The sequence below is a fragment of the Triticum aestivum genome, chromosome 5A (genome assembly GCF_018294505.1).
Source record: "Triticum aestivum cultivar Chinese Spring chromosome 5A, IWGSC CS RefSeq v2.1, whole genome shotgun sequence".
In the NCBI taxonomy this organism is placed as follows: domain Eukaryota; kingdom Viridiplantae; phylum Streptophyta; class Magnoliopsida; order Poales; family Poaceae; genus Triticum; species Triticum aestivum.
In genome coordinates, this window is record NC_057806.1 from 346510377 (window position 1) to 346536701 (window position 26325).

Genomic DNA, 26325 nt, shown 5'->3' on the forward strand with positions numbered 1-26325 from the left:
AGTCTTACCCTCACACTAAGCCCTTGTGGCATCTGTCGACTCGCAAGCCCCCCGTGAGAATACCACGACATAAAACGAAGACATCAAGCTCATGTTGCTGAATGGGTATGCGGTTCCGACTCCGATCATCACTCCGAGAGAAGTTATCACTCCGACTCCGAATATACTCAAGATGAAGGTGTTGCTGGTCTAGCACCTGTGTCAACCAACTCCTATGACATATTTGACTCACCAAATGAAGGAATTGGAAGATGCTTCATGGATAAAGGCCTAAAGGTATCACACCCCGAGTATGTTGATTTCAATAGTGATGAAGATGATTTGCTAGGTGATGATGATTTACTTGTTGACAACTCTAGTGATGAAAACTATGATGAAATTGCTATTAATCATGTTAATCAAGATAAAACGAATGATGATGATAAGAAGGAGATTGAGCGTCTAACTAAATAACTAAACACTCTTAAGTTAGCTCATGAAACTACCTTGGAAAATCATCGAGAGCTTTTAAAAACTCATGAGAAGCTACGCTTTAAAAAGCTCAACCTTGAGCAAGAGCATGGGTTCTTAAAAGCAATCAATGATGATCTTCGCAAGAAAAGTTCTTCTTACATTGCCAAGCGTTTACTCTTGTCTACTTACATGCCACATGTAAAAACTAGCAACAAGAGTAAGAAAGATTCTTCTTCTAGTAGTAACAATAATCATATTAAATCCAACATTGTTACTTCTAGTAGTTCTCTTGATTCCACTAATGATTCTCTTAGCCAAGTTACACTTGAGCAAGAAAATAGCTTATTGAAGGGAATTACACAGAAAGGTGGTTACAAGAGCCTTGCCGGGAGTAAGCAATTTGAGGAAATTGTACGCAAGCAAGGAAGGCACCGGAAGAATCAAAGTGTTGGTTTTGAACGAAAGTTCAATCCCAATGGAGTTGAGTGGGAAGAAGATCAATACCCCAAAACGAAGTGTGTTCCCCAACAAGAGAAGTATGATCCTACTTCTTTCCAAGGGACACAAGCTCAAGATGATCTTCCACCACAAGACCACAAGCAAAAGGGCAAGGACAAGCTTCAAGAGGACATTGATGCATTTGAAGAAGCTCCTAAGGCCTTGGTCAAGTGGGTTCCCAAGACTACATCAAGTTCTACTTCATCAAGTACGACTACAACTCCAAGGATTCCCATCAAGATGATGTGGATCCCGAATAAGAAGAACTAGAGAGTTCTTGAGGGTGACTCCGCCAACATACTTCACTCATATAATTTTGGCGAGGACAAGTGCAAACAACTTCCACATCTTGCACTAGTTCAAGGAGTCACAAACCCTCTTGTTTGTAAGACAAGGGACAAGGTAACCTAATGCTTTCATGGACATCATCTTGTGTGAACATCACTATATGTCTATGGATATCTTTGTTTGTTCCTTGTGGGACTAACACGTGTGGGTATTGAAAGTGCAACTCACTCCAATGGATTGCTCCAAATGATCTACATCAACATTGAGCATCCACATCTTCAACATCTACATGAAGTCATCATTGACAAAACCCAAGGTTAGTTCATCCCTCTTAGGGGGGATATCACATCTAGGGGGAGCTTTACTCTAAAATATTGAGCTAAAGCAACTCTAATGGTGTGAACACAATAATGATTTATGTAAAAGTGGTAACCCTACTTGTGCTTAAATGATGAGTATGACCTACGATCAAATGTTCTCATTTGACTCCTTAGTCAATATACTCATATATAGATGACCTAGTCATCACCAATTGCTTGATAGATGCTAGAGTGTTTGTGCATGCTTTTCCACATATTTCATTTGCCATTTTATTGTGTGAGCATGTTAATTGCGTATTTTACTCATTTGGGGACATCCATTTGTTGCTTTGATTGTTTGGCTATTTTTCTTTTGCCAAATGGATGGACAAGAATGCCTAAGAACTTCCTCTAGTTATCTATGCTTTTCTCGTCTCAAACCCTATTCGTGCTACATCACAAAGTTTGATCAAGTCAGATTCGAACACTCTGTGTGAGGAGCACTCGGAGTCCCCGAATCGTCATAGACTTAAACTTCCAAAACCTCTCTGTGCATTTCGGTCTGACCGATTCATCATTTTCAGTCTGACCGAGTTCACTGAGTTGATCTAGGTTTTCAATCTCGGTGCAACCGATTAGAACTTTTCGGTCACACCAAGTTGCAGTAACCGCTTGTGATTATGCATCTTGGTGCCACCGAGTTGTTCCACTCGGTCACACCGACAGGGCCAGGATATATATACTGATGGGTGAGATTTTGGAGATTTCTTCAAAACCCCTCAGCCCGCGCGTGTCCTGCTCTGCCGCCTCGGGTCTCCGGATCATCCTCTCGTCGCTAGCGACCTCCCGCCGTTGGTTTCCATCGCCGTCAATGGATTTAAACGTCACCGTTGGTGCCGTAGCGAGCTCATCGCCTGTAACGCCCGAATAATCATGCTACAGTGATCTCACGTTAATGGTGACACGTCACCTCTGTCACTGTAATTAATCTCGGGTTAATTCAAAACCGTTTCAAATTTAAATCCTAAATAAGTCAAACGACAAAAGTTTTCAAATATTAAAATGAAATGTTCGGGCTATGTCTATTATTGCATCGGTAAATATTGGTGAAGAAACCACACCTTTATAAAATGTTTAAATAATATGAGATGGGTAAAACAGCAGCAAAACAATTATTTTAAATGCTTTTAAATACTAAACAAATGTTAATCTAGTTTATATAATCACCAAACTTTTTGGAGTAGGTGGCCTATGTTATTATGCTAATTTAGGAGTAGGGGTTATATTTTTGTAAAGCTGTTTTGCTAACTAAAATAAATAAAATAGAAAAGGGAAAAATAATAAAAACAGAAAAAACAAAAGAAATTAAAAGCCCCCCCCCCTCACTGGGCCTCGGCCCAGCTGGCCATCCAACTAGGCCGGCCCACCTAACCCTTGCTTAACCCCCTGCCTCTCCCCGTGACCTAGCCACTACCCAGTCAACCCCCCACGATCCCCTTCTCCCCTCCTCGCGCGATCTGGATCGGGCGCACGCCCCGCCCCCGACACGGTCGCCCTCGCCGCCCGAAACGACTCCGCCGCCCGAGGACCTCGCTGGACCGCCTCCACCTCGTCGTCGCCTTCCTCGTCTTCCTCCCCGACTCGCGTCACCAAGCCTCGCCGCCCTGTGCCCCTGCAACGCCGGTGAGGCCATCGGCCTCCGCCTTCCCTCCTCCTCTTCCCCTTCATCGCCTTGCACACTCGCCGATCGGGCCTCGAACATGCTCACCACGACCACGCCGCGCCCCTACCACCGTCCGCAGCTCGAACCGCTCCCCCACCTGCCGGTTCCCGGCCACACCTGCTGCGCCGCCGCCCAGCTCCGCCATGGCCCTCCTCCCTTCACCCCGCGGCCTCCCTCTGCTTCCTCTGGAAGCGCGTGAGCGCGCGCTCGCCCCCGGTGGCCTCCGTGACTCGAGTTGCCGCCCATAGCAGCGATTTGGCGTGCCTCCGCCGTGGCTCGAGGCCACCAGCGTTTAATCGCCGGCCTAATAGGCCATTAGTGCTAATTGCGCTATTAACCCTCCTGATAAGCCACTAACACATGGGGCCACCCGGCTAATTAATTAGTTGGCTAAATAAACCTCTTTTAATTTACCTCTCATTGACAGTTGGGCCCCACCACTTGTTTGAGTTAATTTAAAAGGTTAAACTCTGGTAAAACAGGCTCTGTCTATGACAGGTGGCCCCCTGGTCAGTTTAACTAGTCAACGTCCATAGTTGACTGCTGACTGGGCGGTCAACTGGGACCACTGTCAGCCACACATTACACCCCTGGGTACACTTCTCTGTGTACCCATAGCAATTAGTGTATATTATTTTTCGAATTAAATTAAATCCAGTAAATTAGAAAATGTGTTAAAACTTTAAAAATTAATATAAAATAATCCGTAACTCGGATGAAAATACTTTGTACATGAAAGTTGCTCAGAACGACGAGACGAACCCGGATACACAGCCCGTTCGTTCGCCACAGATCCCTAACATAGCGAACACGCAACTTTCCCCCTCTGTTTCATCTGTCCAAAACGCGAAACACCGGGAATACTTTTCCGAATGTTTTCCCCCTTCACCGATACCACCTCGTACCGCGTTAGGGCACACCTAGCATCACGTTTTGTCATGTCATGCATCATTATGCATCTGTTTGCATTATATTTATTGTTTCTTCCCCCTCTTCTCTCGCTAGACACCGAGACCGACGCCGCTGCTACCCAGTACGACTACGGTGTCGACGACCCCTCTCTCTTGCCAGAGCAACCAGGCAAGCCCCCCCCCCTTTTGATCACCAGATATCGCCTACTCTTCTCTATACTGCTTGCATTAGAGTAGTGTAGCATATTACTACTTTCCGTTCATCCTATCCTGATGCATAGCCTGTCCTTGCTACTACTGTTGTTACCTTTACCTGCAATCCTAATGCTTAGTATAGGATGCTAGTTTATCATCAGTGGCCCTACATTCTTGTCCGTCTGCCATGCTATACTATCGGGCCATGATCACTCGGGAGGTGATCACGGATATATACTATATACTTTATACATGATACATGTGATGACCAAAGTCGGGTTGGCTCGAGGAGTACCCGCAGTTGATTCACGAATTGGGGGTTGGAAGGACATACTTTCCCGACGGCCCTCTGTGTGGATCTTTGTGGCGAAGCGACAGGGCAGGTTGAGACCACCTAGTAGAGAGGTGGGACTGGCCCTGGTCGGCCTTCGCGGTTATTTCAAAATAACACGCTTAACGAGATCTTGGTATTTGATCTGAGTCTGGCCACTGGCCTATACGCACTAACCATCTACGCGGGGACAGTTATGGGCACTCGACGTCGTGGTATCAGCCGAAGCCTTCGTGACGTTAGCGACTGAGTAGCGCGCGCCGGATTGGACTGGAACGCCTACTAGGCTAGGTCTGCTTCCGGCCGCATTCGCAACGTGCAGCTGTGCAAAGGGCGATGGGCCCAGACCCCTGCGCCATAGGATTTAGACCGGCGTGCTGACCTCTCTGTTGTGCCTAAGTAGGGCTGCGACGTGTTGATCTTACGAGGCCGGGCATGACCCAGGAAAGTGTGTCCGGGCAAATGGGATCGAGCGTGTTGGGTTATGTGGTGCACCCCTGCAGGGAAGTTGATCTATTCGAATAGTCGTGATCTTCGGTAACAGGACGATTTGGAGTTGTACCTTGACCTTATGACAACTAGAACTAGATACTTAATAAAACACACCCTTCCAAGTGCCAGATACAACCGGTGGTCGCTCTCTCACAGGGCGACGAAGGGAGGATCATCGGTTAGGATTATGCTACGTGATGATACTTGGAGGACTTCAGTCTACTCTCTTCTACATGCTGCAAGACGGAGGCTACCAGAAGCGTAGTCTTCGAAAGGACTAGCTATCCCCCTCTTATTCCGGCTTTCTGCAGTTCAGTCCACATATAATAGCCTTATTCCAGTTGATACCAATGCATACATATGTAGTGTAGCTCCTTGCTTGCGAGTACTTTGGATGAGTACTCACGGTTGCTTTCTTCCTCTTTTCCCCCTTTCCCTTCTACCTGGTTATCGCAACCAGATGTTGGAGCCCAGGATCCAGACGCCATCGTCGACGATGACTCCTACTACACCGGAGGTGCCTACTACTACGTGCTGCCCGCTGATGACGACCAGGAGTAGTTAGGAGGATCCCAGGCAGGAGGCTTGCGCCTCTTTCGATCTGTATCCCAGTTTGTGCTAGCCATCTTATGGCAACTTGTTTAACTTATGTCTGTAGTCAGATATTGTTGCTTCCTATGACTCGTCTATGATCGAGCTCTTGTATTCGAGCCCTCGAGGCCCCTGGCTTGTAATATGATGCTTGTATGACTTATTTTATTTGTAGAGTTGTGTTGTGATATCTTCCCATGAGTCCTTGATCTTGATCGTACACATTTGCGTGCATGATTAGTGTACGATCAAATCGGGGGCGCCACATCACCGAACTAGGGTATGAGTTCGACCCCTTGTGCATTCTTTTTTACTTCCGATTCTAAGCACAAGGTCAATGCCATGTTCTTTACCACGTTTGAGATCATCCTGTCTAGCAGAACATCCCATAGATTAGATTTGATTCAAAAATTTAGGGTTAGATTTCTGTCGAACTCATCTCGGACCGACCTATTTGTGGAAATCGGTCTCACCGATTTGTCCTAGGCCATTGCACTTGCATTTTTCGGTCTGACCAGGAGTTGCAAATCAGTGCGACCGAGTTCGACTCTCTGTGAAACCCTGGCAATCTCGAAGTCACTGAACTGTGTCCCGGTCTGACCGATTTCACCAGTTTAGACTCCAAAAGTTGCTTTGGTGTCACCAAGTTTAACAAGTCGGTAGATCCGAAAGGCTTTCTGTTGAAAACTAAAACTAAGTTTTTTACTCATTTGTTTTGAAAAACCTTTGCACTTTGTGATGTTCATCCACTCTACCTCATCTATATCCATTCATAGAGTCTGCTGTCAGTTTGCTTTGCCAGTATGTCTGATCAAAGTGATAGCCAAGACAAGTCAGAAGAGCAAGTGAACATGAGTGAGGGCACTAGTCCCTCTAGCAACTATGATGATGGCAGCAGGAGTACTCCAAGCAATTTTCCCAAAGCAGCTACTAGGCAGAGAAAGAAGAGGAATTCTGACTCAGAGGATGAGGACTATGTGGCTACTAAGGAGGAAGTGAGCTCCAAGAAGAAAGTGTTGAAGAAGGAATATGGAACTACTACTGCAACAAAGCCTGGTTTGCACAAGAAGGCACCTGCTAAGAGGATTCCCATGTCAAAAGCCAGAGCATCCACTCTTGAGACTTCTAAGTCAACTAAAGAGGCTGCTGGTGAAGGCAAGAAGAGGAAGGAGAGGGTCAAGAAGACCATTGCCAAAGTTATTGGTAGATCCTCTATGATGAGAGATCTAGCTGAAGATGAAGAAGAGGAAGAGGATGTTGCACCAACATCAAAAACTCAGCTGATGAGGGATGCCATCAAGTCTGGGGCTGCCCCTTCAAAGCCCGAGACTGCCCCCAAAGCATCTGCTCAAGCTTCAAAGACTTCAAAGCCCAAGAGAAGCACAAGAAATATTCCAGCTGCCGAGAAGAACAAGGCCCTAGTGCCTAAGATTGATGAAGAAGATGCTGAAGCCCAAGTGCTTAGGAAGCTCAAACTTAAGATTCCAGATCATGATGATAGCCATCCAGTGGCAGAAGACATGAACATCGGGAAGGATGCAGGTCTCGGACTTTGGAGGCAGTCTGATCCATATGCTGTGAGGAGAAAGACTGTTGTGGACTACAGGTTCCATACCAAGGAGCAGCAGGATTTCTATGAGACCATCTTGCTTGACAAGAAGCCCATTGTGTGTGATATGAAGTGGGTTGATTGGGAGTACATCGATGAGAATGAATACCACTTTCCAGGAGTGCATGAGAGCTTCAGATCTTGTGGAGTAGATGACTTTGTGGGACAGAAGCTTACCAAATGGAATGATGAGCTCATTATGCAATTCTATTCTACAGCTCATTTCTATCCAGATGGTAGAATCGTTTGGATGTCTAAAGGTACAAGGTATCAATCAACTGTTAATGAGTGGGCTAAATTGATCAATGCCCCTGAAGAGCATGAAGATGACTTGGATGTCTATGCCAAGAAGAAGAAAGACCACAACTCAATGGCCAACATGTACAAGGAAATTCCAGACCAAGCATTGGAAACTCATAAGCTTGGGTTTGTTCACTATTTGTTGTCTGGATTGGCCACCATCAACACCAATCTGAGACATGCTTTGTTGCCAAAATCTGGAGATCACAAGATGATCAGAGGTCATTCTATCAACTTGCTCCAACTGTTTGATGTGCCCCAAAAGTTTAAAGTCATGAGCCTGATTGTGGAAACAATCAAGAGGACAGCTGCAGATCAGAAGAGATCTTGTGGGTATGCTCCACATATTCAGGTGCTCATCAACTCCAAGATGGGCACTGGCACTTATCTTTTGGACAAGGAGCATCTACCTTTGAGACCAGATTTTGAGGACAACACTGTTGTCATGAATGAAGAAGATCCTATAAATGTGCAAGCACAAGAAAAGAGAGAGAAGGCAAATGCTGAGAAGGCTACAAACATGCCAAGTGTTGAATAGGCATCTCAAGTGTTCCTAAAGTCAAAACAAGATCAACTTGCTTATCTGATTCAAGCAACTTTGAGGATTGAGAAGGGCTTGGCCACCCTGACTCAAAATCAGGAGAGCTTGGAAAGGATCATTGAAACAAGGTTCTATGATCTTGATCTTAAAGTGACTGAGATGCAGACAATAGTTGAGCAGCTCCAGGAAGAAGTTGAGGAGAGGAAAGGGTAGGCTACCACAGATGCCTTTTAGAGAGTGACAAGAGGTCAGAGATCTACTGCAGTGCCCATGGCTGACACTAGAGCTACCACATCAGCACCAGCAGCCATAGCTTCGGTGCCACCTCTAGTTGCAACTCCATCAGCTCCAACAACTTCTACAGATGCTTTCGTCCTTGGAGTCCTCTCAACACCACCTCCCGGAGATCAAGCCTAGAGATACGCATAGCACTATGCATTTTCATACTTTTTTGGTAACTTGTTGCCAAAGGGGGAGAAATGTATAGATCATAGGCTTCGAGAGAGTGTGTTTTGCTTCTTTTGTCTCTCTTTCTATTTGTTGATACTTTTGTGTGCTTGCTTAATACTTTATGTCTATGTGTGTGAGATACTTTTATGATCATGTGTTTGATCATATCCTACTTTAATGCTTATGCTTGAATGATGTTATGTTTTATATATCTTGTATGATCATTCACTTTGCTTGGTGATGAGTGCATGTTTTTACTTTCTATCATTTTGACATGGAAGAGTAACCCATGATCCTAATCGATTGTGCATTTGCATTCAAAAGCAAATTTTAAATAATGCACAAATTTAGGGGGAGCTCTTGCTTATCACATACTTCTCAAAGCGACGTTGCGTTTCAATCTTATTATAATTTGTCTAAGCTTTGATCTATATGTGTCATCAATTACCAAAAAGGGGGAGATTGAAAGTGCAACTATCCTTGGGTGGTTTTGGTAATTCCTAATAACATATACCTCATTGAACTAATGCTATTTCAAGATGATCATTTCAGAAAGTTCAATGATTGGCATGGCATGGATTAGGAATGTGGACCCCTCAAAATGCTAAGGACACATATTGGCTCAAGCTCAAAACTCTATATTTTCATTTTAGTGATCCAAGATCACATTGAGTCAATAGGAAAAGCCAATACTATTAAAAGGGCATGAGGTGTTGCTTAATGGCTTGCTTGCTCAAAATGCTTAGTGATATGCTCCAAAAGCCATCAACCACTTTCTCATATCCACATATGTCCCAAACCAAAAGTCAAACTCGGCCCCACCGAAATTATCTATCTGGCGCCACCAAATTCATTTGACATAGCCACTGCCAGAAATCCTAGTCATTTCAGTCTCACCGATAGGGGTCTCGTTCTCACCGAGATGGGATTGCAAACTCTATGTTTCCCTTCGTAACATTTTGGTCCAACCGAGATGAGCGATCGGTCCCACCGAGTTTGCAATGCAAACTCTCTGTTTCCCTTTCGTAATGTTTCGGTCTTACCGAAATGAGCGATTTGGTCCCACCGAGTTTGCCTGACCAACTCTCTATTTGCCTGTTACAGAAATCGGACCTACCGAGTTTATGTGATCGGTCTCACCGATATTATGTTATGCCATAACCCTAATGAAATCAGTCTCACCAAGTTGACATGTCGATCCCACCGAAAATCCTAACATTCACATTTTGAACTAAATCGGTCTGACAGAGTTTCATGGTTCAGTTTCACCGAGTTTGATAAATTGTGTGTAACGGTTAGATTTTGTGTGGAGGCTATATATACCCATCCTCCATTTGTGGAGAGAGCCATCAGAACGTGCCTACACTTCCAGCATACATTTTCTGAGAGAGAACCACCTACTCATGTGTTGAGACCAAGATATTCCATTCCAACCACAAGAATGTTGATCTCTAGCCTTTCCCAAGTTGCTTTCCACTCAAATCATCTTTCCACCAAATCCAAATCTGTGTGAGAGAGTTGAGTGTTGGGGAGACTATCATTTGAAGCACAAGAGCAAGGAGTTCATCATCAACACACCATCTATTACCTTTTGGAGAGTGGTGTCTCCTAGATTGGTTAGGTGTCACTTGGGAGCCTCCGACAAGATTGTGGAGTTGAACCAAGGAGTTTGTACGGGCAAGGAGATCGCCTACTTCGTGAAGATCTACCCTAGTGAGGCAAGTCCTTCGTGGGCGATGGCCATGGTGGGATAGACAAGGTTGCTTCTTCGTGGACCCTTCGTGGGTGGAGCCCTCCGTGGACTCGCGCAACCGTTACCCTTTGTGGGTTGAAGTCTCCATCAACGTGGATGTATGATAGCACCACCTATCGGAACCACGCCAAAAATCTCCGTGTCTACATTGTGTTTGCTCCCTCTAAACTCCTCCCTTTACCTTCATGTGCAATGATTTACATTCTGCTGCTATACTCTTAGAATTGCATGTGTAGTCTGATTGCTTGACTTGTGCTAAGTTGCTAAAATCTGCCAAGACTTAAAATTGGGAAAAGGATAGATTTTTATTTGGTCAAGTAGTCTAATCACCCCCCCCCCCTCTAGACATACTTTCGATCCTACAGGTTCCCCGGCGATGGGGCGGCGGCCAATGGCTTCGGCCGCCGCTCGTTGCACGAGTGGGAAGCCCACTTGCTGTTCGAGGCCAACATCCCGGTGCCTCCCGGCATGCGCGTGTCGGTGCGGTGGAAGCTCAGCGTCGGTGGCATCCCCATCCCCCGCTGCCCGACGTCACCGTGCGCGCCGACTACTTCGCCGACGAGGTCGACCACGTGCGGGTGTCGCTGACGGAGGAGCAGCGGGCCCTCCCGCAGTACACCGCCAGCAACCATGAGGCATGGGCGGCGTACTTCCAGCACTGGCAGGCACAGCGGCTGGCCTCCACCAACGGGGCGCCGGTGGTGCAGGGGACGAAGAACAATGAGGGTCGCCGTCTGTGGTTGGGCGCCCCCGGCCGCACTCTCCATGCCGTCCTCCGGCACCACGAGGGCGGCAACGACCCGTCGTTGATGTACCCTGCTGCCCCGCCACGCCAATGGATACCGAGGAGGATGGCGTCCTCTTCCTCCTCCTCCTCCTCCTCCTCCTCCCGCTCCTCCACCTCTGGGTCGCCGACGTTGTTCAGCGTCAAGGCCGAGCCCGCGGAGACACCGCTCAGCCGGCGCACCCGCAGAGCCTGCATCATCATCAACGAGGGTGGTCATGCCTCCTCATCGGCTCCTCCCCACTTCGTCAAGCCAAAGACAGAGCCAGGGCTCGCCGCCGCCATGAAGACGGAGCTCGGGCTCGCCTCCGTGAAGACAGAGCCAGGGCTCGCCGCCGTGAAGACGGAGCCGGAGCTCTCCGATGCGGCAGCCTTGAAGTGGGCACGCGAACACTGGGCGCGGACGGAGCTGGAGCGCCAGTGTCGCGCCCTAGAGCAGATCGCCGCTCGGCGCCGTGGCCGCGACGAGGGAGGCGTCGTCGTTCTCGATGACGACAGCGACGAGGACACGCCGCCACCGGTCCATCAGGGCGACCCCGGGCAGGGTTCCAGCAGGGGCGGCTGCATGAAGGAGGAGAAGGACGACGACAATGGCGATGGCGGCGACGGCGGCCACTTCACTGTGCGCAACGCGTTCTTCGGCTTGTAGTTGCGGCCTTTGTTTCTTTTAAGTATTTCACTTTGCTATGTAAAAAACTATTTAAGTCGCTTAAGTAATGTCATGTTTGCCAAATGTTAGCCGAATCTTTGTCCCATTTGCCAACTTTAGCCGAATTCCTTTAAAAAATTAAAAACGCCTTCTGGGGATGACCCTGGGGCCGGTGACTGGGAACCCCAAAGCCCCCATGCCAATTTTTACGCCGGTTGGCGGCGATTTTACGAGCCCCCTGGGAGGCCAATGGCTGGAGATGCTCTAAGATACAAGTGTCCTATTTGGACACGACTCCATATTCTATCTAAACACAATACAACTACAAGACCAACTATAACCTACCTTGTAGAATAATATTCGACACAACTCTAATAATGGATTTATTTGCTGGCTAAAAGGAATTGATCTACTGGATGGATTTGAAAAAAAATTGAAATTTGACAACCTATGAGGGAACTCGAAAATAGGATCTAAACTATGTGACCGATCTAATCATTGATTGACCGGGTGCCATGCCCCCGACGAGAGGAGATTAATCTCCCCGGGGCGGCACTCTGCAGAAGTGGTGGAAGGTCCTAGGGTCGGTGTCGTTGGACAAACCGCTCTAATACCATGTGAAAATTGTAAGATGGGTAATATTTTTGTTGTGTTGATCTGTCTCTTGTAGGGGTATTTATAGAGTACAATATGAAGAAGAGAGACTTGGAATAGAGAGCAAATCATACATGTTTAAACCTATTCTATCTCTAGCTCTTGTCTCTATCTTAAACACTAGGACGTCGATATCCACCACACGTGTGGTATAATAGGTATTCGCCCACACACCGTGTGTGGCATGAGCAGGGCAGCCCACACGGGCTGTGTGTGGGCGAACAGTAGAATTGCCAACACGTGTGGGCGTAGGTACTTCGTGTCACACGCCCAACAAGTACTACTCATCCCCACCCCGTGCATGTGGCACGAAGCAAATATGCCCACACGTCCTGGAGCAGCTACATTAGGTACCCGCGGGATGACGATTTAGTTGCCATCCGGGATGGCAGATGTAGTTATCCAGGATGGCAAATATGGTTGTAAAAGCATGGCAACTCTCACTGTTTTGGTTAACTATAGTTGCCATGTCTAATTTATGGTAGTTGTTGCGTGTAATCAAACCATAATTGTCGTGTGTGATTAACTACTTGTCACATATGGTCAAACAATAGTTGTCATGTGTATTTACCTCGTTGCCACGTGTGGTTAATCACAATTGCCATGTATGTTTATCTGATTGCCACGTACATGCAACTGCAGTTGCCGTCTAGCAAACGAATCATAGTTGCCATGTGTGTTTGCCTAGTTGCCATCCAACAACATACGACTGTCGTGTGGGCGAAAATCAGTTCACCCACACGCGCGTGGACTAGGTGGTGGATGTGTGCGCAGAAACTAGTTCGCCCACACAACGCAGCTGGCAACCGTGTGTTGTGGGGCATGTGGGCGACCTCTCCAATGCCCACACGCCGTCCTTGTCCTACGTGGCACACGAAAACTGTTTCGGTGTGTCAAGATTCGTGCAAACTTAATTGGACGGCGATCCAGACGTGTGGGCGAGTTGCAGTGTTGCCACACGTGTGGGTGTTAGTGTTTTCGAAACACTATTATACTTCTAACAGACACCACACAACTTTGTTTTGATAATTTACCAATGTGAGAATAATTCAATCATTTTCTTTGTACTATTTCGCGAGGGGGACAAAAAAAGTACAGAGTGCTAGCATTGCACACTATTTGTTCTATCCACACTGAGTCCAAACTTTCTCGAATACGTAGGAGTGTGCGTATTATATTATATAGAAGGGAGGGGCAGAGAGCCCAAATCCACCGATGATGTTACAAATTTAGTACATCGTGAACCAAGCTCCTACATCCGCACGGAAACAAGAAAGATCTGTATGACTACTCACCTAGCGCCCACCTTGATAATTCCGCGCCAACTTCAGCCCAGTCACCCTTAAGCAGTCCGGCTCTGAACCAAGCCATTCCCTCCTCCACGATCCTCATGATGAGCCCAGCTAATGAGGGAGAGGCGCCATCGAATACAATGGCGTTGTGATGCTTCCAGATTTCCCATAGGACCAAGGAGATGATGACGCGCATGTTCTTCGGCTTATCTGCACACCAAGTAGCTAGAGTGTCGTGCCCTGCGGGTGTCCATGCAAGTTTGCCTATCGTGGTGCATAGAGTTCTCCAGATTGTCCGAGCAAAGACGCAAGTTAGCACAATGTGATTCAAGGTTTCTTCTTCTTGGTCGCAGAAAGGGCAAGTATCATTGTGTGGCAGCCCTCGCTGAGCTAGCCGATCCGCTGTCCAACACCTATTCTTCATGGCAAGCCATAGAAAGAAGCAACAGCGCAGTGGCGCTCTGGACTTCCACGTAAACTGCGTTGTGACTGACACCTCTCTGCCAGCGAACTTCGCCACATAGGCAGACCGGGTTGAGTACTTGCCACCAGGTTCCCAACACTAGGACACCACATCCTACACGTCTTCCTGCAGTGTAACTTCCTGAACTCTTGACCACAGGTTCAGGTACTACCAAAGGGCCTGCAGGCCTAGATCTTGTTTGATATCGGATGCCCAGACTCCAGTGGTGATGGCCTCCTTAAGGGTTCTCGTTCTTCTTTTGAGCGGAGGGACGGCCTCATAAATTTGCAGTGCAATTTCCACAATGCGATATCCATCCATCCAGCGATCTTCCTAGAAGAGGGTCAGGCTTCCGTCTCCTACTGTTATCTTGGCTGCTGCATTGCAGAGTGCGGTCGATTCCTTGGGTACTTTGATGTCAAACTCACTCCACGGTGTGTTCTGATCCATCCGTTGTAGCCAGGGCCATCTGGCTTGCAGCACGACATTGAGCCAAGCCAGGTCAGGGATGCCTAGCCCGCCCGCCCACTTTGGCATACAGACTGTTGTCCAGGCCACCGAGCAGTTTCCACCATTCGCTTCCTTTTTGCCACATCACAAGAACCCTCGTATAATCTTGTTTATGGCATGAATTGTCTTCATTGGTAGTGCTAAATCAAGCATCATGTGGATGGGAACCGAGCAAAGAACTGAGAGTATGAGGATGAGTCGGACGCTCTTCGGCAAAGTAGCAGCCTTCCAGTTCGGTAGGCACTGAGCAATGCGTTCCACCAGGCTGTGTAACTGGGCAGCCGATGGCTTTCTGGGACAAAGCGACATCCCCAGGTAGCGGCGCGGAAAAGATGCAAGCTCACAGCCCAGGGTAACCGTGGCCAGAGCTTTTTCTTCATTGGAGCAACGAATTGGGATTGCCGCCGTCTTGTTGAAGTTGACCTGTAGGCCAGAAGCCATCCCAAATAGGTGCAGTATGTGGGAGCAAGCATGAAGATCGGTTTGCACTGGTTTGAGGAAGATGATTGCATCATCTGCGAAAAGGGACACCCGCTGCTTGAGACCATGGCTGGCAAGTGGTGTCAAGACGTCCATCTTCGTGGCCAGCTGAAAGAGATGGTGGAGCGGCTCCATCATAAGGATAAATAGCATGGGGGATAGAGGTCCGCCTTGCCACAGGCCCTTGCAATTGAAGATTGGCGCCCCAGGCACTCCGTTGATCATGATGTGAGTAGAGGAGATAGCAAGGAGACCCACGATCCAGCTCAGCCACCGACTGCCAAAACCCATCGTTTGGAGAACTTCAATCAGAAAAGACCATTGTACCGTGTCGAATGCCTTCAAGATGTCCAGCTTTAGCAAGATTGCAGGTTGACAGAGCGCGTGTAGCCGTCTTGCGGTGCTCTGAACGAACATGAAGTTATCGTGCAGCGCTCTCCCTTTGACAAACGCGCTTTGGTGGATGCCGACCAAGTGCGGCAGCTCTAGCGCAAGGCGGCTTGCCAAAACTTTGTCAAAAATCTTAGCCAGCCCATGCATGAGGCTCACGGGTCTAAAATCTCGCAGCTCATTTGCGCCATCCTTTTTTGGCAGGAGTGTGACCAGGGCTTTGTTGATCGCGACGAATCCCCTCAGATCTCCACGGTAGAATGTTGTGAAAGCCTTCGTAATGTACCCCTTGATGATGGACCAACATGCTGTGTAGAATCGGCCGGTGAAGCCGGGTGCCTTGTCCAGGGGCATGTGCTTAATGGCTTCGAGGATCTCCTCCTCCGAGAAGGGTTCTTTGAGCTTGCGCAAATCCCGAGTGGGCATACTGATGGCATCCAGGTGAAGGTCGTGATCGCGTGGCGAGGTCATGCCCAGTAGCCTATCATAGAAGTCGTCCACGGTAGAAGCAATCTCCTCCTGCCCAGTGAGGACCTGGCCGTTGTGGCGCAAGGTCATGAGCGCATTCTTCCTCTGGCGATGTCGCACGTGTTGGTGAAAAAAATCGAGTATTGGCGTCCCCGTCCTTCAGATGCAGTAGCCTCGACTTCTGCCTAGCGATCGTCCGCTCAAGGGAAGAGAGGCCAAGAAGTTTCCTTTTCAGCGTGCGCCTAAGAGCCAACTCGCCCTCGCATAGATCCCGCGAATCCATGGCCACATCTAGCCGTAGGATGACCTCAAGTGCAACGGCAATTTGAAGCCGCACGTTGCCAATCCACTTGGAGCTCCATGCTTGCAGACGGCGCGTGGTGATTCTGAGTTTGTTATTGAGCACCGTAAAAGGGTTGCCATCCGACGGGCAAGATTGACATGCCTCCTGAACCGTTCGCATGAAGCCGGGAGCTTTGGTCCAAAAGGACTCAAATTTGAATCTCTTCCCAAAGGAGAAGTCCGCATGGAAGTCCAAAAGCAGAGGACAATGGTCTGAAACCGCCGATCCGAGCGCCGTGAGAAAGCAAGACGGGTATAGATCTTCCCAAGAGTTCGTGGCAAAATGTGATCAATCTTCTCCAAGGTAGCCCTAGCCCGCTCATTAGACCACGTGTACCTCCGACCGTTAAGGTAGATCTCTTTGAGTTCCAGTCTGTTCAAGCGAGAGCGAAAGCGCGAGATCATTCTTCGGTTGATCAAGGTGTTATTCTTATCCTCCGGGTTCACCAGCAAGTTGAAATCCCCGACCAGAAGCCACGGCCCTGACTGTAACTCTCGAACTTCTGCTAGCTCATGCATGAATTCTATCTTATCCGCCTCTAGGTTAGGGCCATAGACGCCCGTGATCCACCAAGAATCCGCTCCAAAGGGAGAGACAACCGCCGAGATCGTGTTTTCAGAGAGGTGAGGATGGGAGAGAGTAGCCACAAGGGGGTTCCAAGCTAAAAGGATCCCTCCACATGTGCCCGAGGCCGGCAAATAGTAAAACTCCTTAAGTTTATTTCCCAAACATTGTGAGACGATGCTCAAAGTTAGCACTTCCATCTTAGTCTGTTGGAGGCAGACCAGGCTCGGATCCACCGCAGCAATGGTCTGATACACGGCACTACGCCTCGCAGGGTTGTTTAGTCCACCTACGTTCCACACAATCAGCTTGAGTGGTTGTGAAGCCATGAGAAAAGCCCACGGAATCCGCACTCAAGGGAGAGAGTCTACGCTCGCCCCTCCACCGTGTCCACGTCCTCTTGCAATGGGGATGCCGGCGACTCCCATCCAAAGAGGGCGAGGATGGCCGCAATCTGTCCGTCATTGAGCGGGTTGTCGAACAAGCGAATGTATGCTTGAAATGCTTCATCCCCAATCGTATCCCCCTCGTGCGCCACAGTTTACGGATGATGACTTGCTGCTGCTTCGTCACTGCCGAGCCACGATCAACACCGTTAGCAAGCCGGACACTCCGGCGTGGCGTGGTTTGAGCTGGCTGTCTACGCTGCCGTGTGCGTTTAAGTGGCGGCTGCACGCGGCAGGTGGGCGCTGGCAGGATTGGAGAGAGTGCACGCCTTACGCGCGTGCAGAAGTCCATTTCTCTGAATATAGCCTAGAAAGCTAGCAAGCTGCTGACCATCATCCCATCACGGAAGCAACATGACAACATACATACGCCGGTATGAAAGAAGAAAAGGACAGTTCACAAACCCACAAGGACACGTAAACCAAAGCCCGAAGGTTCAAAATGGCTTAAGAATCAAAGCAAGACTTAGCGAAATAACCAAGTTGCTCCAGGTGGAAGTACTGCTGGCCCTTGAAGCAGAAGTCTTGAATTCTATAGTTCCTGAATAGACGTTCCCGTTTACAGAAGAGGTAGTTCGATTAGGTGCTCCAGTGTTCTTGCATGCGCCCGTTGGTGCCCCAGCCTGCAAACATTTCTTCATGAAACTTCCATAACAACAATATGGCATTTAAAGTGTAAATGGTGAAGAAAAAATGTATGCCCATAATAGGAATGGTGTCCTCTTAAATATATGGAGCGGAGTCATGTTGATAAGCCTGATCGTGCATAAGGTATTCATTTTTAGTACTGTTTAATTGTATATAGAAGTCTGGTTGGAAAACATGTTCTGAAGCTAATGCGAATTTACACCAAATTCTGGGACTACAGTTTTTTGTTGGCAGAAAATTTATGTCTTCACAATTACCTGGCAAGCAGCAATGGTGTTGCAACCACATAGCGTAAGGCCGTTGATTCTGTCCTGAACATCAAAAACACCACCACCGTCGCTTCGCTGCGCATGTCACATTAAGAACAGTTCCATACTTACATTCGATACCAGATAAATCTTGTTTTTATTTGTCTGAACTGGGCATAAAGTATTATATTACCATGTAAAAATTCACAGCTATGTAGTTCGGGATTCTATTTCCAGCTGCAGCATAGCAAGTTTGGACCATCTGAGGTAGTCCAACAGAATTCTCTTTGCATGCTTCACTCTCAACAGGAATTGTGGGGAAATAATTTTGCATAAATAGAGACGCAGATCTTGAGTTTAGTGGCTGTGATTCCTTTCTGTTTGGACAAGCGCTAGGGTCAATACCCGGATCTCCAGCTGTCATGATCACGGGAAATAAAATGTAAACATGAATAAAATATAAGAGCTATATATCTGTGCTCAGAAAATTAGTAAAGTACTCAAGATAAATCAATTAGAGTTAAGTGCAAGTTGAGTGATATATCCACAGGACTACCAGTATAAAACTCCTATGAGAGCAAATTTGTAGGAGAACACAAATCTTGCATACAAAATAACTCCGGATCAATGTCTTAAGAAGCAAATACTGATCAGATAATGTATATTATGATACAGTACAATATAAAACATTCACTTGTGGTGCAATCTTTTTTATTGGTTTAAGCACCAAAACAGCATGAATATTTTTCAAAAACAATCGAGGTGGTTCTTAATTCATCAAGCATCTAATGTGGATCATGTGGATCACTCAAGGGAGGGTTGATCCCTTCTCTTCTTGTGTAACTAGCACATGAGTAAATAAAAAATACCGAATATCCCAGAAAGGACAACTAGCACAATTAGCTCTTAACAGGGAAATGAAAAAACTACACAATTAGCTCTTAACTTAGTTCTAAATCAGAATATGTTCAGCTCATAGTCATCTTTGGAGTAAATTAATCACACGAGACTCTCATGGTCCAATATATTATAAGTTGAAAGGTGAAATGGATGTTAAACAAGGTTCTCAAGACAAAGAAACAACACAACAAAGCCTTTAGTCCCAAACAAGTTGGGGTAGGCTATCTCAAGACATAGAAAGCCAAGAAGAAATTTGTATTTTGGGTTTTAGATTTGCAAATTGTGGTATAGCTATCGCTACCTAGAATCGATAGAACCTCTGTTTTTTTCAATAAAGCCCAGAAAGCCATACTTACACTCATTCTCCAGCAAATAACTCCACTGGTAAGCTATTCCTTCGCTAGACTCCTTTGAAGCATCGGAAGTAAACACAAGCAACCTGTGGTTCTTTGCAACCATATCTGTGACGGTGGGCCACTCCTGCCCACTCGTTGGCATTTCTGAGATAGGGTACCAATACTTCATCAAGTCAGCAGCAGTAAACAATTTGCTCAATCTCATCGGGGCATGTACGTAATCCTCGATGAATATTGTAACAATCTCCGTGGGATTCTCGGATAGAAATGCTTCCACCTCTTTCAACGTGTCAATTGCTGGTTCCTAGAATCACATTGCATTTGAACATTAGGAGTCTGGTCGCCTTAACAGCTATACATCTCGCAAGGTTAGTGATGAATTCAGAAAGGAATCAATTAACTTCCATTCCCCACATTCTTTAGTTCCAATTGATTACCACACTGAAACAATATTATCCACAATAGAATCGTAAGAGTGACAAAACAACACAAGTCTTCGTGTTCATTGTGTTCATGAATTTAACATACGAGTTGACGGAGTATTATAACCGAGCTTCATTAGATTTTGAGGTGGCTTAACTAGAAATGAAATGTCAATTAGTTTGGTATCTGCAAAGAACAGAACTTACGAAAGCAGTGAAGTTGTAGCATTGCCCTTGCAAGGAGTGGCAGAGCCAGACATCCCCACCGAAGTCATACATATCCAGCATCAATCCCCTCACTCCATTCTGCACACACCATTATATCAAAGAAAGAAAAAAAAACTAAAAACACCCATCCTATAAAATCGCGAAAATATAACCTCCCCCCACCCCCAAACAAAAAATAAATAAATAAAAAGATTGGCCCATGTATTCAGTGTAGTTACCCTGAGTTGGTTGGTGACAGTGTCTTCCTGGTTGTAGAATGTAACCCTCTCAACCCCGGTGCGTGACGGCTCGCCGACGATGGAGAATGAATTATGGGTCACCAGCCATGAGTACCTGTTAAATGGCAGCCCCTTCACCTGGACAAAACAAGCATGCCCCATCCCATGGTTGAAGAACAAGATAGATGAGTAATTGCCGAACACAAGCCACAGACAGAGTAATACTACAAGCAAGCGCTTAAGGGAATGCAAGAGTTTACGATGGAGGTGGGCTGGATGGCCAGGTCCCTGATGCAGGACGGCCGCGTCCGGCCGGCGGCGGCGCAATCGCCGCAGTAGAGGCCCACCCCGCAGTCGCGGGCCGCCGAGCACGAATCCCCGACCTGCAAACAAGACCCAGCGGTAAATTCAGGCTCCCTCAAAGATCGCACCACTTTTAGGAAGAAACAGACACTGAGAGATAAATTCAGTTCATGTATCACTCTCGCGGAAGAAGGAGAAAAGAACAGTATGCTCATGCCATGCCATCAGGAATTATAGGCATCAAGAAGGGTTAGATCGAACTGGACAAGAACTTGATGGGAGACACAGCAGGTAGGTAACACGCAAGAATCGGAACCGTGGAGAGGATCGGGCTGACGAATCGGGTACCTGGCAGGTGCAGGGGACTAGCAGCAGCAGCGCGACGTGGAGCGAGAGGAGGAAGCGGCGGCAGGAGAGGCGCGCCATTAGTGGCCACCAACCACTCTCTCCACCATGGAGTGAGCTAGTGATCTGCTGCTGCGAGAAGGGAAAGCAGGGGAAGCACTACATGGCTGCCCTTTTTCTCTTTCTTTCTTTCTTTCTTTATTTTCGACGAGGGACAGCGCCGGAGGAGGGGTCAAATCGTCAACACGCTTTCCCTTTGTTTTCTTGGTAGGATCCCCCGGTCCTTTTCTTTACAGAATTAACCGACAGCAACAAGCAACGGTAGTACTAGTATTTATAATAGTTCACGTACATGATTTGGAAATAGCATACTCCCTTCCATCCATATTACATGTCCCACAAATAAATGTATGTAGTATTGAAATACATCTCTATAGAGCTATTTAAGCGACGAGTAATATGAATCGAAGAAAGTAGGAATCTTCACATGAGCTTGGAGTGGATAAAACTTTTTACTATAAAATGCTGGACAAATGAATCCCAAAAATTATACTGCATTTGTGCGGGCAAAATCTTTGAATCAAAGAGGAATGTAGTGAATATTGTGGCATCATTTCAATAGGTCTCTCGTAATCTAGTTTTATCCTATACAAAAATATGGTACACACTTTTGGTGTACTTTTGAAAAAAAAAGCACAAAGAGTATTAGCGCTCCTCACAAGTAAAATAGCAGTCTTAAAATCATCCCGTCATGCTCATGCGCTCTTTTCTTCCTTTTGTTAATGTCATTGAACGACTGTCCCCACCGCCAGGCTCTGTCATCATCACTGTCCACGTTGTACCGCTTTAGAAAGCAGTTGGAGTCCAGCTGTCTCTCCATGAAGAGAGATGCCTTGACCTCAACGCTAGAACCACTGGCATGCCCGTTCATCAGCTTGGATGTGACTGTTGAGTGACTATACTGATATCGAGATACAAGAGCGACGTCCCATGTAGCAAGCATGCACTCCAACAACAGGGTCCAAACATAACGCTATATGTGTAGGGTGCGAGTCGAGATAGTGGAAGGATATTAAATCTTTTAATGTTTTATAATATAATATTAAATCTAGTTTATAATAGATCAATAGAACGTTGGATACAAGTAGATGCAAGGTAATTGAGCGGACCCTAAACAAAGATGCAACTGCAAACGGCTATATGTCTTAAAATTATTATCAAAGTCGCAACTAAATTTGTCACGGTTACACCATCATAGCTCTTTCCCACAATTGACAACATCAAGACAAATCCAGTCAAACCACGAAGTACCTACCTGCAACTATAGAGGAAGAAATCTCAACAAATCATAACAGTAGTAGACCGTCGCGTACATGGAGGTTGGCAATCGCGTCAAGCATACCAGCGATGGGGCCGCCAAACCAAGAAGATAGTGTTACAGTTGTTGATGCACATGAAAACACGCGACCTGGAGTACAAATAACCAACCAACTTTTCATAAAGAGTAACCGGGACACAAAAACTCTGGAGCTCCTCAGCAACGCAACACCAATAAAAACGATTGGAGTTGAAGGACTTTTATTCAAAATGACATTGATAGCATTGTTAGAGCAACATCACTAAGACACAAAACTTGCTACACAAAGGGTGAGAGACAAGGGGAATCCCCTTCCCTCCGCCTCACGGTGTCGGAGCAGCGGCTGAAAGCAAAGGGGAGAGGAGATTGATTTTGTGGCAGCTAGGGTTTCTCCACAATGAAGGTTTTATGTCACACACAATCAGTCAATCACTTAGCCTTTCACAGTATGGTCTTATGAACATCTTGTGTTCATGAACCGCAGAAATCTATGAATCTATTGTTCATGTTCCTCTTTTCGTATCCGGTCACAAGTTCCTGTTCAGTAAAATACGCAGTGGAACATCAATCCTCAGCTCTGTTGATCTGTGACTGTTGGATCTCAATCTAACGGTCAGCGATCGCGCCTGAAGCGCTGATCGACAAGTTGCTCCCCCGGCGTTCAGCGCCGACGGGACGGGTCTCGGCCGAGCACCTTCAAACTCGCCTCCTCCACCAGCGCACCCAACAGAAGCCACCTTCCCACCCCCAGTCTCCGCAGGTCACACGCACCCACCGCGCTGCAATGCCGTTCCTGAGCAGTGGCGTAGCCAGCCCAATAAGTCAGGGTGGTCCACCAATAGAAATATTTACATAAGTTTATTTATTTTCAAAGAAATATATTTTTAATACACTATGGGGAAATTCCAGGGTGGTCCATGGACCACCCTGGCCACCCCCTAGCTACGCCACTGTTCCTGAGCCCCCTCCCGGGCGACGACGCCGACGACTACTACTACGGCTACGACGCCGGGTACCGCCGCGGCGGCGGCAGCGGCACCGGCGGGAAGAGCGCCAAGAAGGACAAGGGCATCTTCTCCTGCCTCCCCTGCTTCACCCCCTTCTGTAATTGCTTCCCCTCCCTTTCTTGTCCAAGAAGGATTTCATGGCGGCTCTCTTCTAGTCCATGGCGCCGATTTCTTGGCTTTCTTGCTTCGCTGATTCGTGCCTCTTTCTCGTTTCTTTCCGACCAGCGCCCGGGGCGGTGGACCCGATGGCGCACCGCCGCCTCCTCTCCTCCGACTCCAGCGACAGCGACAACGCCGCCGCCACCGACATCACCGCCGATCTCGCCCGCCTCCGCCTGCGCTACTCCCGCCTCGCCGCCGGCCCGCCCGTCCGCCCGCGCGACGTCCCCGCCCTCGTCGCCCGCACGGACGACCCGCCGCTCGCCGTCGCCGCGCTCTCCTGGCTCGGCGGCGACCTGCGCCCGTCCTGCATCCTCGCCCTCCTCCCGGCGCTGTTCCCGTCCCTGCGAACAAGCGAGTCCGAGGGCGACCTCTTCCTCCCCTCCAACGAGCGCCAGTCGCATGCGCTCTCTGCCGCCAGGCGCCGCCTCCAGGCCCGCGAGGCCGCGCTGGACGGCGAGGTGGCCGAGTACCAGTCCACCTACGCCATGAAGCTGGCGTGCGAGAAGACCAAGGAGGGGTTCGCCGAGACGGCGGCCGAGGAGGTGTGCAAGATGGCGCGCGCCGCGCGGCGCGCCGACAAGCTGCGGTGGCGCGCCGTGGAGGCCGCCGTGAAGGAGGTGCTCACGCTGGCGCAGGCCAAGGAGTTCCTCAAGGCCGTCGAGGACGTGTCCGGCAAGGCCGGGCGGCACGGCGCGAGGTGGCAGGCGCGCGCTGGGCCCCTCTCGGTGCCCGCCGAGGCGTTCGAGCGCATGCGTACCAATGCCAGAGCAGCCGCAGATGATGCGTGGTGACCGGACCTCGCCATGGCCTGCTTCTTTGACGATGACTGAAGCCTGTTGGGATAGTTTCGTCGATGAATCTCTCTGCAGCTAATGCTGAAGAGAAAGCTGCTGCTGATTCATGGTGAGCTTCAGATGGTTTTACTTTCAACAAGGGCATTGTATCTGAATCTGTGAACCGACAGCAGTTGTGTGAACCATCGTGAAATCGTGTTAATCGACGTAATATGCTCCTTTTGCCACTTTGAAGGAGTATGCTCATAGTAGTTTTGTGAATTGCAGTGTTTCTATCTCGCTTTTTTTTCATGATAATGATAATACTAGTCTTATTAATAAAGTAAAATTTTTGTTACAAGCCACACAAACACCGACATCACAGGACCGAAAAGATAGGATAATCCTACGCAAAAAACCGATGCATGTCCCTCTTCACCGGGAAAAAGAAGACAAATCACCTCTTCATCCGAACTGGACGCAGCTCCATCGCTGATCAACAGCTTTACGAACCTCCAAAGTAGTTTGCCTTAAGCAAAACCATTGCCGTTGAAAAAATCAGATCAGGGCAACGTGTCCCCAGACATGCTATCGAACTCCATAACTGACATCCCCCGCATGACTACGACGTCGGAGAAGGAAGCCAAAACTGCCATCCTCCAATCACCAACCCAACACAGGATGCACCTTCTTCCAGCTATCGCCTGCATAGACAACCGTCTGCGCGTACTCCAAGACGCCAAAACCTCCCCGCTCCATCGTGACGTCGGAGACAACGCCACAGTAAGATGGACAGAGCAAAAGGGGAGACACACATGAAAGGGTCGCTGTCGCTGCCTCGCCAACACCATCCATGAACACTAATGCTGCTGATATGAAGGATCGACAAACACGTGATGCCATCAACTTCGAGACGCCGCCATGAAGGACACCGCCGGTGTGAGAGTGGGGCTGAGGCAGATTTATTCGCTCGGGCGCCGTTCCCACTACCCCAACGGCTCACCACGACCTACAAAACGATACCCTAACTACAGAGCAGAAGGAGAGGGGACCGGCCCTGGCTGGTGTAGATCGAAGGTAGAGGATCGCCTCCCTAGTCACCTTCATGAGGTGGCGGCTAGGTTAGGGAAAACTGCGTCATGGTTCTATCTCTCTGACACCTTGAGGAAATACGGGAATAGTTACAACCAAATCAAAAGACTATCAAAATGTGCATTTGTAGAAAGTTTGGATATGCTAGTGAATATTAAACCTTGCCAGCTCTTATTAGTGATGCTAAGACCATCTACAATTAGGATGTGCTAATTTAAATCGGTTTTTTTTTCAAAACTATCATGTTTTTTGTAGCAAATTCGGAAACTATAGGACGTAATGCAAAAAAACCAAAACTAGTAGCCTGTCGGCCATTCTTTGGCCGAAGTAGTACTTTTCGGCCACATTTAGGCCGAAGTAGTACTTTTCGGCCACACTTAGGCCGAAAAGGCACTTTTTGGTCAACACTAGGCCGAAATAGACTTTTTGGTCAAGTCTAGGCCGAAAAGTCAATTTTTGGTCAACCCTAGACCGAAGTTGCATGGCTCATGCTGAAATGTATTTTGTCGCCACCCGTTTCCCGCCAACCCCTTCCCGCCATATGTTTCCGCCACCCGTTTCTCGTCAACCCCTCCCCGCCAATCCGTTCTCGCCTTATTTTCCCGTCAATCCGTTTCCGCCTTATTTTCCCGCCAATCCCTTCCCGCCAACCCTTTCCCGCCATACCGCAGTTATTCTTTCCCGTGGATAAGTATTCTAGTGTAGTGTAGTCGAGATGTCCCTACACTACACTAGACTACACTAGAATGCTTATCCACCTCCGCTTGAAGGGGGTTTTATAGATACAGA

The 26325-nt window shown here is 47.9% G+C and overlaps 2 protein-coding genes across 2 annotated transcripts; one reads left to right on the forward strand and one right to left on the reverse strand.

Annotated features, from left to right (window-relative positions):
- Positions 1-17780: 17780 nt before the first annotated feature.
- Positions 17781-21405, reverse strand: LOC123103306 (PI-PLC X domain-containing protein At5g67130). Its single transcript, XM_044524837.1, has 8 exons — positions 21149-21405; positions 20758-20880; positions 20498-20635; positions 20259-20357; positions 19630-19933; positions 18567-18790; positions 18383-18469; positions 17781-18100 (listed from the first exon to the last, which is right to left on the reverse strand). The coding sequence occupies exons 1-8, from the start codon at positions 21224-21226 to the stop codon at positions 17915-17917; spliced, it is 1239 nt and encodes a 412-aa protein (XP_044380772.1). The 5' UTR covers positions 21227-21405; the 3' UTR covers positions 17781-17914.
- A 1909-nt stretch (positions 21406-23314) lies between these two features.
- LOC123106900 (uncharacterized) lies at positions 23315-24793 on the forward strand. Its single transcript, XM_044528936.1, has 2 exons — positions 23315-23606; positions 23735-24793. The coding sequence occupies exons 1-2, from the start codon at positions 23420-23422 to the stop codon at positions 24460-24462; spliced, it is 915 nt and encodes a 304-aa protein (XP_044384871.1). The 5' UTR covers positions 23315-23419; the 3' UTR covers positions 24463-24793.
- Positions 24794-26325: the final 1532 nt, after the last annotated feature.